The following is a 15510-nucleotide window of genomic DNA, read 5'->3' as shown; positions in this document are numbered from 1 at the left end:
GGTGAAGAGACCTAAGGGGTCCTACGGGCAGCAGCCGGGGCAGCCCGGGAGCCGTTGCTGGAGTCTGATCATGTGACTTTCAACATGGCGACAGCCTTGGCTCATTCCAGGAAGGGGCGGAGCCTGGGCAGGGGGCAGGCTCAGAATTAGGCTACAGTGGGGGCTGTCCTCGCGTTTACAGACAACTTACCATGGAGGCGAACGAGTGTGGGTGAGTTCTCTGTGCCACCACGCAGTGTGGCCATACGGGCTTCTGAACTGAGTCTTTCAGCTCAGGAATCTGTCCCTATACCCCTCTTCCCCAACCCCGGAGAACCCAAGTCTCTGGAATCCCAAATCCTCCAACCATGGATTCCTGAGATGTTCATCCCAGGGACCGCCTAGCTGGACTGAGTACCCCAGACCTTTATTTAGGAGATGCCCTCTGGACTTTCTAATCCTCAACTAAGATCCCTTTTTCGGACCGTCATCTCTGATCTCCCCCATGACCATCCCCCAGCCTGGAGATCTTCCAGCCCTAAAACCAGCCCACTAGTACCCTTGTTCCTGAGATTTTTTGGTCCAAAGACCCCCCAAACTCTCCTAACTGGACTTTCGTTCCCTCCCACCCCCCTACTCTCCCAGTCCCTCCAGTGGCTTTGAGTCTGGGGAAGCTGCGACTATGTGTAGGGTAGAGGCCCCGGCACCGGCCCTTCTAGTCCTGTACACCACCTGATAGGCAGAGGGGAGGCGGAATCGGCGGGGAGCCACAGCTTGGTAGCTGGTCTGGAGAAGGCAGATAGCTGTGCTGGACTGTATCTGCCTTTAGAACCCGAGCCCTGCCCAACCCCCAGCCTAGTTTACTGACACCTACCCTACCCGCTCCTGATCTCCAGATCTCAGGGTTTCCCGGAGCTGAAGAATGACACCTTCCTGCGAGCAGCCTGGGGAGAAGAAACAGACTACACTCCTGTTTGGTGCATGCGGCAGGCAGGCCGCTACTTACCAGGTCAGGGTCAGGGCCTCGGAGTCTAGGTAAAACTCTGGAGGGTGAAAAGTTTTTGAGGGGCAGAGGAGGGCTCTGGAGGTTCCTCAAGTCTGAGCCCTGCTTTCCCTTTTTTGTCTACAGAGTTTAGGGAAACTCGGGCTGCCCAGGACTTTTTCAGCACCTGTCGCTCCCCAGAGACCTGCTGTGAACTTACTCTGCAGGTGAGGGGTCCACAAAAGAGGGAGAGATTTATGCTCTCAGCTCGCCACCTAGCAATCTGTCTTCTGTTCCCTATAGCCACTGCATCGCTTCCCTCTGGATGCTGCCATCATCTTCTCCGACATCCTTGTTGTACCCCAGGTACCTACTCAAATCTGATTCTTGAATGGGTAACAAAGGGAAAAGACAGTCAAGACTCAAGATAAGCACTTATCCTTATGGGACAGAGGGAAAAACAGGCTGGAAGAGATGGAGTTTGGCTGAGTTTTATTCTCCTTTTCCTCCTTCCTGGCATGGGTTGAACAGATCTCCTCCTCCTGGAGTTACAGGTTGGGAACCCGGACGTTTTCTCCCCCACCAGGCACTGGGCATGGAGGTGACCATGGTGCCTGGCAAAGGGCCCAGCTTCCCAGAGCCATTAAGAGAAGAGCGGGATTTACAGCGCCTCCGGGATCCAACAACAGTGGCCTCTGAGCTGAGTTATGTGTTCCAGGCCATCACCCTCACTCGACAACGTCTGGCTGGGCGTGTGCCACTGATTGGCTTTGCTGGTGCCCCGGTAATATGGAACAGGGCAGGGACTTGGGCTTGGAGAAATTACTTTGGCAGATCTGGGTGCAGACAAGGGAAGGAAGTGTCTATCTGGCTTCTGCCTTTTGCAGTGGACTCTCATGACATACATGGTTGAGGGTGGTGGCTCAAGCACCATGGCTCAGGCCAAACGCTGGCTTTACCAGAGACCGCAGGCCAGTCACCAGCTGCTTCGCATCCTCACTGATGCTCTCGTCCCATATCTGGTGGGACAAGTGGCTGCTGGTGCCCAGGTAAGTCCTGAGGGAGAGACAAACAGGCTGGGGTTTCGTCTTTATTTATTTATTTATTTTTGGCTGCGTTGGGTCTTCGTTGCTGTGCGCGGGCTTTCTCTAGTTGTGGCGAGCGGGGGCTACTCTTTGTTGCGGTGCCTGGGCTTCTCTTTGTGGTGGCTTCTCTTGTTGCAGAGCACAGGCTCTAGGCGCGTGGGCTTCAGTAGCTGTGGCACGCGGCCTCAGTAGTTGCAGCTCGTGGGCTCTAGAGCGCAGGCTCAGTAGTTGTGGTGCATGGGCTTAGTTGCTCTGCGGCATGTGGGATCTTCCTGGACCAGGGCTCGAACCCGTGTCTCCCGCATTGGCAGGCGGATTCTTAACCACTGCGCCACCAGGGAAGCCCTGGGGTTTAGTCTTTAAGGACCAGAAACAATACAGTTCCTTATACCTGTGAGGGTAGGTGTCTCAATACCAGGCACAAAAGAAGCTTGGCATGAAATGATCTGGCTGGAGCAGCTAAGCCCAGACACTGGCAGGGGGGCTTAATGCTCTGTGTATTCAAAGACCAAACCTAGCACTGGGATCTGGAGAAGGCAAAACTTTTTGACTGGAACTGGGCTTATAGGCTTAGGCAGTCTCAGGGGTTGAAGTCACTTGGGGAAAACTGAAGGAAGACTGAGGCACATTCTGTATGTGGGGCCCGAGATACTTCCTCTTTATGTGTTATGCATTTGTTTTCTAACTATAGGCATTGCAGCTCTTTGAGTCCCATGCAGGGCATCTTGGCCCACAACTCTTCAGTAAGTTTGCACTGCCCTACATCCGTGATGTGGCCAAGCGAGTGAAAGCTGGGCTGCAGGAGTCAGGCCTGGCACCGGTGCCCATGGTAAGGATGGGGATCAGATGAGTGAAGGTGGGCTCGTGGAACTATCAGGTTAAGTCCTGCATGGACCGAAGTGACCACTGGAGGGCAGAAGCACAGCTGAGCTATATTAGGAGGCATAGCAAAGCCCTCGGCAGCCTGAGATTTGCCCTTTCCCCTAGATCATCTTTGCTAAGGACGGACATTTTGCCCTGGAGGAGCTGGCCCAGGCTGGCTACGAGGTGGTTGGGCTTGACTGGACAGTGGCCCCAGAGAAAGCCCGGTGAGTGATGGAAGGTGAGGTGGAGGGGATGCAACTGCCATATGTGCAGTCACCAGCACAGGGCACTGACTCTACTTCCAGGGACCGCGTGGGAAAGACAGTGACCCTGCAGGGCAACCTGGACCCCTGTGCCTTATATGCATCTGAGGTAACAACCAGGTCCCTGTGTGTGTCTGTGGTTGTTTCTGTGCACTCCCATGGTTCTGGATATGGTTGTGTTTATTACTATGTGTGTGCTTCTATTATCTGTTTATCCTTCCCTTCTACTCCATTCATACCACGTGAACTCTAGGAAGGCAGGAGTTTCTTTTCATTGATTTTGTTCATTTGTGTTTTCTTAGTGCCTGGCCCATACTAGGCATTTGATTGATAGTTTTTTGAATGACTGTATGAGTAACACTGAGTAGAAGCATGCCTACATGTATGTGTGCCACTATTATGTATAGGGAGGACAGAGGTGTGCTGGCCCCCCCCGTAGCCAGTGCCCTGTTGGTCCCCCCAGGAGGAGATTGGGCAGCTGGTGCAGCAGATGCTGAATGACTTTGGGCCACAGCGCTACATTGCCAACCTGGGCCATGGACTTTACCCTGACATGGACCCAGAGCACGTGGGAGCCTTTGTGGACGCCGTGCACACACACTCACGCCTGCTTCGACAGAACTGAGCATAATCCTGTTCTCTGAAGTGCCACTAACACAGATGATTGTTTCCAGGAGAATAAAAGTTCCAGAGTTGGAGTCTTGCGTGTGGTTTTGTTTGTGAAAGATCTGTGCCCTTATCCTCAGTTCCTTCTGAGCCTCTTCCTTCCCTGGGCCTCTTTCTGCATCCTCTCCCACAAGTCATGGGAGCTCGGGTATCAGTGAATATGTATGTAGGACTTAATGTCAGGACCTTTACCACCATCTTGCTCTCAGATCTCCAAGCCCCAGAGCTACATGGGGCTATGCAGATCTTCCTAGGAGCTGGAGCTGTGACATTTGCAGGGAAATGGGGTCCCTATAGCATATGAGGCCAAATTGACAGGGCTTTGTGTCTGGGGAGGGAAGGGTGTATAGATCAGAGTGGGACACAGAAATGGCTAGAATACTTCAGAAAGGCCTGTTGAGGAAGATGGAGTCTAGGTGAGCAGGGAGAAGCTGAGAGGCCTTCAGCTTTGACACCAAAACTTGGGAAGACATAAAGACTCGGTTAAGTTGATTAGGATTAGAGCCTTAGACTTGCATCACTGAGGCAAGAAGGCTTCTGAAGCCAGTAGGCCCCATGGCACTCAGGGTTGCTCTGCATTCTTTTCTGCGCATACCCTCTAATTTTCTCAGTATCCTGCTGTTTCTGCTCTTTACGGTGGTACCTACTTCCTGGGATCAGGCTCTGACGGGCCTGTGAGCTCTGGAGAGGGGTGTGGTGCAGTTGGAAATTTTTCATTTGTCATTCCACATCTTAGACCATTAGGAACCCACTGTGCTATATAGCCTAACCAGCTCCCTGTCCCAGCCAGGGTGATGGAGAAGAGAGAGAAGGGCCCCATTTATTGAAAGAACACAATTTCTGATTTTAGAAAAATGATCTTTTCTGTGATCCATGATTTATTCATAGAAAAGCACTGTGAGTTCACACACTTGCTAAAAAACGGCAATTGTGATACAGAAATGGGAGTGGCGTCGTCTTTTTTTTTTTTTTAAACCAACCTATTGGGCTGAGAGGTTGTTGGGCCCGTAGCTGGACGGTGAGACTTTGGTAGCCACAAACAGCAAATGCAACTTACTGGTTAGTGTGGAGAAAAAAAAAAGTGACACAAACAGTTTGTCAAAGACAGGAAAGTAAAGCAGACAAAGAGGTCCTTAGTTCACACTCTAACTATACCACCCCTTCCCTGTCACACCCCACCCCCTACTTGGGAACTAAAACATGAAACAGTAACCACCAAGACACTGGCATCTAAATGATACTTCTGAATGCCTGTGCTACCTCCTATTACAATTCCAGGCTGAGCAGAGGGGTCAGGAGGGTAGCAGGAACACGATACACTGTGGAGGTCAGCCAGGGCTAAGACAGGGGTTGCCCACTAGAGCTAGAAACTAGTCAGAAAGGAAAAGGCCAAATGCATTCCAGCCACAGCCTCCAAACCAATGACCAATGGGACTGTGACAGAAGCAGGCAGAAGAAGCTTGAGGTAGAAAGGCAGGGGAAGAAAGCAAGTACAGGGTAAGAAGAGAAATGTGGCGCTGAAGGAGCCACTCAGGGCAGAGGGAGACTAGTGCTTAGAAGCTTGTTTGGTGAGACAATGGTGAATAAAGGAGGCACAGAGATGTGGAACATGTTTAGCTGGTGAGAGAATAAGAGAAATGGGGATGAGAGATCTGGCAAAAAGAGAAGGGACACATTCATGCAGATCCTCAAACATGAATTCACAGACAAAGCTACATGTGGAAATATACACAGTTACACACAGACATGGACATGTTTATACACATGCACTTACGTGTGCCCAGATACACAAACACTACACATGCATCGACAAACATCAACACACACACACACACACACAGAGATATGTATTTTTATATGTTCACAAATGTGTATACCCTCACACAGAAACCCACCATCCAGTACACAGACATGTCTTCACACAGACACAGACCTGACACAGATACACATAAATATACATGTGCACATACAGGCATGCACAGATATATCTATGCGCACAGAGGCACGTACGTAGCCATTCAGATCCACACACACACAAGTATAATGAGAGATGAAACCAGATGCTCTCTAACACAAAGGTGACCAGAGTAGATGAACATTATGAGCCCAGTGGCCTCCCAGACCTTCACCTTCTCCCCGCCCTTGTTTCTCAGGAGCTCGGCAGGCCCCCAGAGAGAGAGGCTGTGTGAAGCAGGAGCAAGAGCTTCTGTGTCCTCATGGCTTCGTGAGGTGAAAGTCTAAGTCAAGACGGGGCCCTGCCCCTCACCCACCACCGGGCTGTCAATGCCCATCTGCAGGCCGGGGTTTCTGCATAGACTAGACTTGGGGTTTACTCTAATGGCCATTTTTCTCTCTGCCACCCCCACTCTTCCACTGCCAATAGCATATACTCTGCAAGGGAAACCTGAGAAATGGTTGTGAATCTCCTCAGAAAACAAGCCTATCTTCCCACCCACAGCTACCCATCAAATTAGAACCAGAATTATAAATAGTTACAATTTTACAATGTAATTGGCAACACATATACTATAGTATTTACAGTACCATAAATGCTTCTGTTTCTCTGGTTAAGCAATCCCTGAGATGGAACAGTGTTCTGTGTTTGCCAAGGAGAGAGGGCCAACGCCCAGGACACGCAGGATAGCGGGGCGTGAGGTGGCATGTGTGGGGTTTCTGATTGGTCTGCAGGGCCCAGCTCCTCCAGGAACAGTGGGCTGTTGCGAGAACCTTGACAAGGCATGTTGGCTAGAGTTGGACTCTCCCCATGCTTAGCCCTGTGGTCCTCTGGCTTCAGCCACAGGTGCTCAGAGTCCTCTCAGGGTGGACAAATGTTTGTGTCCTTGGCCTGACCGGATGGTACCTGGGAGCGTAGGATGCCCCAGCAGCGAGCCATCTGCTCTCTCAGCCAAAGCGCTCTCGCACCAGCAGCATCAGCTTCTTCTTGCCTTTGTAGATTTGTTTGAGGTTGTCGATGAACTGGGCAAACTGCAGGTGGCCATCCTGCGGCAGCAGGAAGGTCTCCCGGGCCTTGCTCAGAAACTCAATGAACTCTCCGTAGTGGCGAGGGCTGATGTGTGTCAGGCGCGAGTGTGTGGTGTTGATATAGGCATTGATGGTGGCATCCAGCAGCTGGCGCAGGGGAGCTTTGTCGGTGGACATAAGCTTTCCCGAGCTGCGGCGGCCTGGGATGCCGGCCAGGCCAGGTGCAGTGACCGTGCAGCGCCGTAGGATGTCTGAAAGCACTGTGGCACAGTGCACGCTCTTCACCACCAGGGGAATCAGGGCCGCCAGCTCATTCTTGCCCAGGGAGTGGCTGAGGGCACACGCCCAGAGCACATCGTTGATGGCCGGGTGGGTGTCCTGGTTGTAGGCCAGGTTGAGATGGCTCATGGCCAGTGAGGCCAGCTTGAAGGCACGTAGCGGGTAGCCACGGAGCTCCATGTAGCGGGCGATGGTGAACAGCTGTGAGTGAGTCATGCCGCCGGCAGCAGCATCGATGGCAATCTGGTAGGCTGCTTCAAAGGCGATGTGGTCCTTCTCACAAAGTGTAAGGGCCGATAGGGCGCAGCTCTGTGGATCCTTCATAGCACACTGCAGGGCCAGCGTGCGAGCACAGCTAGCCAGCTCCTCCCGCTGTGGATAGTCAAGACTGAGGCGCAGGATAGTGGTGTGGGATACGGCTGTGGCAGCCACAATGCTGGTAGCCTCGGTGGGGGTGAAGAGTGTGTACCAGCTCTGCAGGATGCTCACCAGGGCCTGCACACCTGTCAGGGAGAGCCTGAGCTTAGCTGTGGCCATCCAGGTCCTGATCCAGGTCTGCCCAGACTACCATTTGGGGTCAGAACTTGGCCTGCAGAGACGAGTTCTCCCTCCTTCTCAGCAGCCTTGAGATGATCTGAGGCAACCAGGGCAAGGGGACCATCCCAGATGCCCAGACCCTGTTTGGGGTCTCTTCCCATCCCTTCCTTCCCCAGGTGAGAGTGTTGAAGGTTTCTGCAGGTGCTCTAAGCCCCTCACAAGGATGGAGCAACAGAGCCTGTGGTTTGCCTGCCCCAAGGCAGGAGTCGCAGATCTGCCTGGGGGTTCTAGCTGAAGTGGGGCCTCTCAGGGTAGAGTCTTGTGCTGGGGCTTTGGGCTCTAGATGGGGTCCCGAGCCTCCAAATTGTTTGGGGTTTCTCAGAATCATGGACAGGGACTGGGACCAAACCACTGGGCCAACTACCTCCCAAGGCTGCACTTGAGTACTTGTGGCTGAAAATTCACTCTCTCAGAATGTCTCTGATCAGAGGGTCAAAGTGCTGCTGACATCAGGGTATGGTCCAAGCAGTGAGGGCAGAGTTTGTTCAGGCTGAACAGAGGCCATCTTCTCCTACCAGCAGCCTCATCCTTTCCTAGCCATCAGTAATAGGAATATGAGCGCTCTAAAGATTCGTCGTCCTGTCCCATGAGTAGGGCCTAGGAATCCTTTCCCCTGGGGGTACAGGGAGCTGGGATACTTACCCACTTCTGTAGCACATGTCACCAACCACCGCACCATCTCCCGGCGCCTCCAGTTAAGGGTTGATAAGGTCATCCTCATCACCTGGGCAAAAAAGCAGCCTTCCCAGTTGGCTAAGCATAACTGCTATAACCTCCCCCTTCCCACTCCCCCTTGCCATTCATTTATGCAACAAGTATTTATTGGTGCCTTAAACAGCCATCTCTCCCCTGATAACTACAGATGGGTTTGTTTAATTTCTGCCCCATCCCTGCTACCAATCAGATAGAACACTCCTCTGATAACCTGTAATGAATAAAGCCCTTATTACCACACCTTGCTTGACTTGGAGGAAGCGGGGTGGGGTAAGGAGAAGAAGGGGACCCTGTGGAGCCTAAGGCTACACTGCTTAACTGGCCTGAACTTCAAAACAGAGGCCAATGTTGAGTCCTTACCTTGTGTCTAGCCTAGAAGCTGTGTCCTGGGGACAGAGAAAGAACCAGTCCTGGCCCATGCCCACTCCAGTCCCCGTGGGATCTTATCTTCTACCAGTTGTCACTAGGCCAGAAGTCTAAAGTGGGGATGGCCCGCTTGTCCTCCATACCTGTAACCCCAGCTCCAGGGCCACGTTGAGCAGGGTGCTGTCTGTACTACTGTCCGTGGGTGTAGCAATCTTGAATGCATCTTGGGCCAGTTTGAAGATGAGGGAGGAAGAATGGATGTGCTTCTGTATTGCTTCCAGGATTGTGCGGAGCCTCAGAGTGTCTCCTACAGGCGCCGAGAGAAGGGGCAGGGACAAGGTCCTCTTTAAAGCTTCCCTGAACAGTCAGCTGATCACAACAGGTACTGGTTGAACTGGCGGCTATCAATGCACTGAGTGCTTCTGAAGGCCACCATCTCTTCTGGGTGGTCAAGCTCTGTCTCCACTGAACCCACTGGAGGCTCCTTCCTTCCCCAGGCACCCACATGAATTCACCTCTCTCCACCTTTTCATCTGCCTCTACCCCTCACCCTCTTTTCCCTCAGGATCTTTAGGTCCCAGAAGTCATTTTCTCGAACACCTGAATTTTGAGAGCTACTTATACAGGAGAAGGAAGCCACATTATTGCCAAAAAAGTAAGCCAGTCCCATAGTTTGTTCCTCAGTACAGCTCCCTGGAGCAAAAAGGAGCTGGGCCACCACTTCCTATCCAGTAGGCAAGTATGAGTGCACAGAGTCAAGGAATACATTGCAGGAATGCCCTGTGTACCATATGACGTGAAGGTCACTGTATAATGGCAGTAGGGTATATGAAAGATTGGTGTATCTTCTGAGGGGGTAAAATGTGAAGTAAAGATAGAACACAAAGTAGGTCTTACGTTTTACCAAGAGGTGCAGTGGTAAGAGTATACAAACTTTGGAGTAAAATACATTGGGAAGTGAACCTAGTTCAGCCATTTACCAGATCAGTTACTTCATGGAAGTAATGGAAACAATAACCTTTTAAGGTTGTTGGGGGAATTATAAAAAATTTGTGTATAGTTAATATTCTATGATTCTACTTTTATATAAAAAAGATAAGTAGCAGTCTGTGTGTGTACAGCACGTGTGTGCACACATATATGAACAGGAAATATCTGGGAATATTTATTATAACACTGTCTTAGTAGTAGTAGTTATCTTTGGGTGTCAGGATTGAGAGACTACCTTTTTTTCTTCTATCATCTTTAAAAACAATTAAAACATTTAATAGACTTTGTGTTTTTTTTGGCCACACTGCGTGGCTCGTGGGATCTTAGTTCCCTGACCAGGGATTGAACACGGGCCCTTGTCAGTGAGAGCATGGAGTCCTAACCACTGGACCACCAGGGAATTCCCCACAAGTTTGGTCTCTATATCTGTAAGTCTGTTTCTTTTCTGTTATATTCACTAGTTTGTTGTATTTTTTTAGATTTCACATAAAAGTGCTATCATACAATATTTGTCTTTCTCTGTCTGACTTAATTTACTTAGCAGAACACCCTCCAAGTCCATCCATGTTGTTGCAAATGGCAAAATTTTGTTCTTTTTTATGGCTGAGCAGTATTCCATTGTGTATCTATCTATACCATCTCTTCCTTTTTTTTTAAACATCTTTATTGGAGTATAATTGCTTTACATTGTTGTGTTAGTTTCAGCTGTATAACAAAGTGAATCAGCTATACATATACATATATCCCCATATCCCCTCCCTCTTGCGTCTCCCTCCCACCCTCCCTATCCCACCCCTCTAGGTGGTGTACCATCTCTTCTTTATCCATTCATCTGTTGATGGACAGGGTGCTTCCATTTCTTGGCAATTGTAAATGATGCTGCTATGAACACTGGGGTACATGTATCTTTTTGAATTAGTGTTTTAATATTTTTTGGATATATACCCAGGAGTGGAATTGCTGGGTCATATCGTATTTCTATTTTTAGTTTTCTGAGAACCCTCCATATCATTTTCCACAGTGGCTGCACCAATTTACATTTCCAGCAACAGTGTACGAGGGTTCCCTTTTTTCCACATCCTCACCAACCTTTGTTATTTGTGTTCTTTTTTTTTTAAAATTAATTAATTAATTTATTTTTGGCTGTGTTGGGTCTTCGTTTCTGTGCGAGGGCTTTCTCCAGTTGCGGCGAGTGGGGGCCACTCTTCATCGTGGTGCGCGGGCCTCTCACTGTCGTGGCCTCTCCCGTTGCAGAGCACAGGCTCCAGATGCGCAGGCTCAGTAGTTGTGGCTCACGGTCCCAGCCGCTCTGCAGCATGTGGGATCTTCCCAGACCAGGGCTTGAACCCGTGTCACCTTCATTGGCAGGCAGATTCTCAACCACTGCGCCACCAGGGAAGCCCTATTTGTGTTCTTTTTGAGGACAGCCATTCTTACAAGTGTGAGGTGATTATCTCATTGTGGTTTTAATTTGCATTTCTCTGATGATTAATGATATTGAGCATCTTTTTATGTGCCTGTTGAGCATTCCAAATAGACATTTGGAAAAATGTCTATTCAGGTCTTCTGCCCATCTTTTAATCAGGTTGTTTTTTTTTTTTTGATGTTAGGTTTTATGAGCTGTTTATATATTTTGGATTTAACCCCTTATTGGTCATATTATTTGCAAATATTTTCTCCCATTCAGTAGGTTGTCTTTCCATTTTGTTGATGGTTTCTTTTGCTGTGCAAAAAGCGTTAAGTTTAATTAGGTTCCATTTGTTTATTTTTGCTTTTATTTCCTTTCCTTTAGGATACAGATCCAAAAAAACATTGCTACGATTTATGTCAGAGTGTTTTCTTCAAGGAGCTTTATGGTTTCTGGTCTTACATTTAGGTCTTTGATTCATTTTGAGTTTATTTTTGTATATAGGGTTAGAGAATGTTCTAATTTCATTCTTTTACATGTAGCTCTCCAGTTTTCCCAGCACCATTTATTGAAGGGTAGCTCATTTCTTTTTATTGGTAAATAATATCCCATTGTATGGATCTACCTCCGTTTGTTTATCCATTCACCTACTGCAGGGCATCTTGGTTGCTTCCAGTTTTTGGCAATTACAAATAAAGCTGCTATAAACATTTGTGTGCTGGTTTTTGTGTGGACATAAGTTTCCAACTCATTTGGGTAAATACTTAGGAACATGATTGCTGGATCATATGGTTAGACTATGTGCAGCTTTGTAAAAATACTGCCAAACTGTCTTCCAAAGTGGCTGGACCTTTTGCATTCCCACCAGGAATGAATGAGTGTCCCTGCTGCTCCACATCCCCACTAGTGTTTGGTGTTGTCAGTGTTTTGGATTTTAGCCATTCTAATAGGTATGTAGTGGTATCTAGCTTTTGTTTTAATTTGCATTCCCCAAATGACATATCACGCTGAATATCTTTTTATATGCCTGTTTGCCATCTATATATCTTGTTTGGTAAGGCATCAGTTCAGGTCTTCAGTGCATTTTAAAATTCAGTTGTTTGTTTTCCTTATTGTTTAGTTTTAAGAGTTATTTGTATATTTTGGATATAAGTCCTTTATCAGATATTGTTTTACAAATATTTTCTCCCAGTCTGTGGCTTGTCTTTTCAGTGTTTTTCACATAAGTTTTAAACTTTAATGACGTCCTACTTATCAATGTTTTCTTTCATGGATTGTAATTTTGGTGTTGTATCTAAAAATTTATTGCTGGGACTTCCCTGGTGGTCCAGTGGTTAGGACTCCATGCTTCCACTGCAGGGGGCCCAGGTTCGATCCCTGGTCCTGGAACTAAGATCCCACAAGCTGCACGGCGTGGCCAAAAAAAAAAGTTATTGCCAAACCCAAGGTCACCTAGATTTTCTCCTGTGTTATCTTCTAGAAGTTTTATAATTTTGTGCTTTACCTTTATGTCTGATACATTCTGAATTAATTTTTGTGAAAGGTGTAAGGTCAGTGTCTATATTCATTTTTTAAAATGTGGATGTACAGTTCTTCCAGTACCATTTGTTGAAAAGACTGTCCTTTTCTTCTCTGTCAAAGATCAGTTGACTATATTTGTGTGGGTCTATTTCTGAGCTCTATATTCTGTTCCATTGAACTATTTGTCTATTCTTTTGCCAATACCACACTATTTGATTACTGTAGCTTTATATTGTCTTGAAGTCAGATGGTGTTAGTTCTCCAACTTTGTTCTTCGATATTGTATTGGCTATTCTAGGTTTTTTGCTTTCCCATATAAAGAGAGTTTGTCGATATCCACAAAATAAAATGCTAGGATTTTGGTGGAGACTGTACTACTGAATTTATAGATCAAGTTAGGAAGCACTGACATAATAACAGTATTGAGTCTTCCTATTTATGGACATGGAATATCTATTCATTTAGATCTTCTTTGATTTCTTTCCTCAAAGTTTTATCATTTTCCTCATATAGATCTTGTACATATTCTGTTAGATTTTTCTTAGTACTTTTTTGAGGGGTCCTAATGTAAATGGTATTGTGGTTTTTAACTTAAAATTCCAACTGTTCATTGCTGGTATATAGGAAAGCAATTGACTTTTGTATATTACCCTTGTATCCTGCAACCTTACCATAATCAGTCATTAGTTCCAGTTTGTTCTTGATTCTTTGGGATTTAACATAGACAATCAAGTCATCTGCAAACAAAGACAGTTTTATTTCTTCCTTTCCAACCTATATACCTTTTCTTTCCTTTCTTGTCTTTAGCATTAGCTAGGACTTCCCGTATAATGTTGAATGAGAGTGGTGAGAGGTGACATTCTTGTCCTATTTCTGATCTTCAGGGGAAAGCATCTATGTTCTCTCCATTAAATATGATGGTAGCTGGAGGTTCTTTTTAGATGTTCTTTATAAAGTTGAATCAGTTCTCCTCTATTCCTAATTTGCTGAGAGGTTTTTTTTTTTTTTAAATCATGAATAGGTGTTGGCCTTTGTTAATGTTTTTTTCCTGTGTCTATTAGTATAATCTATGATCTTTCTTCTTTAGCCTGTGGATGTGATGGATTACATTAATTGATTTTCAAGTGCTGAATCAGCCTTGCATTCCTGGAATAAATCCCACTTGGTCATGGTGTATAATTCTTTTCACACTTTGTTGGATTCAGTTTGCTAATATTTTGTTGAGGATTTTTTGCATTTATGTCCATGAGTGATATTAGTCTGTAGTTCTCCTTTTTTGTACTGTCTTTATCTGGTTTTGGTATTAGGTAATGCTGGCCTCGTAGGATGAGTTAGGAAGTGTTCTCTCTGCTTCTGTTTTCTGGAAGAGACTGCAGAGAGTTGGTATCATTTTTTTCAAGTATTTGATAGAACTCACCAGTGAAATCATCTGGGCCAAGTGCTTTCTGTTTGGAAGATTACTGATTCAATTTCTTTAACAGATATAGGCCAAGATTTATTTATTTATTATTTATTTCTCCATGTGTGAGTTTTGGTAGATTGTGTTTTTCAAGGAATTGGTCTGTTTTATCACCTAAGATATCAAATTTTAGAGAATATGGTTTTTCATAATATTCCTTCATTATCCTTTTAACATCCATGGATCAATAATGATGGCCCCTCTTTTCATTTAAGATACTAGTAATTTATGTCGTCTTTTTTTATTTGTTTGTTTTTGCTTTTTGGCTAGCCTGGCTAGAGGTTTATCAGTTTTATTGATCTTTAGAAAGAACCAGCTTTTGCTTTCTTTGATTTTCTCATGTTTTCCTATTTTCAGTTTCATTGATTTCTGCTCTAATTTTTATTATCTTTTTTTTTTTTTTTTTGTGCCAGCTTTGCTCTTCTTTCTCTAGTTTTCTAAGGTGGAAGCTTATTTTAATAATTTTATTCCCTCTCACCTTTATTGAGACATAATTGACATAAAATATTGTGTTAGTTTAAGGTGTATAATGTGACTTGATGTATTTATTGCAAATGATTACCACGATAAGGTTAGTTAACATATTCATCACCTCACAGTTACCTTTTTCTTTTTTTTCATTGAGGCCAGAACATTTAAGATCTACTCTTTTAGCAAATTTCAAGTATACAATACAGTTAACTATAGTCACCATGTTAACTATAGTCACCATATTAGATCCCAGGAACTTATTCATATAACTGGATGTTTGTATCCTTTGACCAACATCACCCCATTTCTCCCACCCCCTACCCCCTGTCAACCACCAATCTACTGTTTCTATAGTTCAGCTTTTTTTAGATTCTCACATATGTGAGATCATACATTTGTCTTTCTCTGACTTATTTCACTTAGCATAATGCCCTCAAAGTTGCAAATGACTGGATTTCCTTTTTATGTTTGAATAATATTCCATTGTGTGTGTATGTGTGTATGTACATGTCTGTATATATACTACTTTTTCTTTATCCATTCATCTGTCAACAGACACATTGTTTCCAAATCTTGGCTATTGTGAATAATGCTGCAATGCAATTAACATGGGAGTGCAGATATCTCTTTGAGATAGTGATTTCATTTCCTTTGGATATATGCCCAGATGTGGGATTGCTGGACCATACATGGTATTTCTATTCTTTAATTTTTTGAGAAACCTCTATACTGTTTTCCAGAGTGGCTATACCAATTTACATTCCCACCAACAGTACACTCCACATCTCTTATCTTTTTGATAATAGCCATTCTAACAGGTGTGAGGTAATAGATTATTGGTTGCAAATATTCCTTTTCTAACGTTTGCATTTAACGCTATAAAA

At 45.9% G+C, this 15510-nt stretch overlaps 2 protein-coding genes across 4 annotated transcripts in view; one reads left to right on the top strand and one right to left on the bottom strand.

Moving 5' to 3' along the window:
• Positions 1 to 61: 61 nt before the first annotated feature.
• On the top strand, positions 62 to 3871 carry UROD (uroporphyrinogen decarboxylase). Of its 3 annotated transcripts, none has more exons than XM_082365462.1 (10): positions 62 to 211; positions 876 to 988; positions 1109 to 1188; positions 1265 to 1327; positions 1548 to 1745; positions 1849 to 2010; positions 2738 to 2875; positions 3034 to 3134; positions 3216 to 3282; positions 3637 to 3871. In XM_082365462.1, the coding sequence occupies exons 1-10, from the start codon at positions 192 to 194 to the stop codon at positions 3796 to 3798; spliced, it is 1104 nt and encodes a 367-aa protein (XP_082221588.1). In that variant the 5' UTR covers positions 62 to 191; the 3' UTR covers positions 3799 to 3871. The 3 variants fall into 3 exon arrangements, with proteins under 3 accessions (XP_082221588.1, XP_082221589.1, XP_082221590.1); XM_082365464.1 differs by having other exon boundaries at positions 147 to 211; positions 876 to 1014; XM_082365463.1 differs by lacking the exon at positions 1849 to 2010 and having other exon boundaries at positions 68 to 211.
• Positions 3872 to 4697: 826 nt separating this feature from the next.
• ZSWIM5 (zinc finger SWIM-type containing 5) overlaps positions 4698 to 15510 on the bottom strand; it is a 260279-nt gene continuing 249466 nt past the window's right edge. Inside the window, exons 12-14 of the mRNA XM_082364339.1 lie at positions 8921 to 9084; positions 8340 to 8421; positions 4698 to 7603 (exon numbers count right to left, since the gene is read on the bottom strand). Of these exons, the coding sequence (XP_082220465.1) occupies positions 6741 to 7603; positions 8340 to 8421; positions 8921 to 9084 (1109 nt within the window). The 3' untranslated portion in view covers positions 4698 to 6740. The remainder of the gene's footprint in view (positions 7604 to 8339; positions 8422 to 8920; positions 9085 to 15510) is intronic.

This window comes from Balaenoptera borealis (genome assembly GCF_965194805.1).
Source record: "Balaenoptera borealis genome assembly, chromosome: 1".
Classification (NCBI taxonomy): Eukaryota; Metazoa; Chordata; class Mammalia; order Artiodactyla; family Balaenopteridae; genus Balaenoptera; species Balaenoptera borealis.
This window is presented reverse-complemented; position numbering and strand designations above follow the sequence as displayed.

Excerpts from the sequence above, each read along its gene's own strand:
- UROD (XM_082365462.1), top strand. The coding sequence starts at position 192 with ATGGAGGCGAACGAGTGTGG. Across the intron at positions 1,746-1,848 it reads TTGGCTTTGCTGGTGCCCCG|TGGACTCTCATGACATACAT; the intron begins GTAATATGGAAC and ends TGCCTTTTGCAG. Across the intron at positions 3,283-3,636 it reads GTGCCTTATATGCATCTGAG|GAGGAGATTGGGCAGCTGGT; the intron begins GTAACAACCAGG and ends TGGTCCCCCCAG.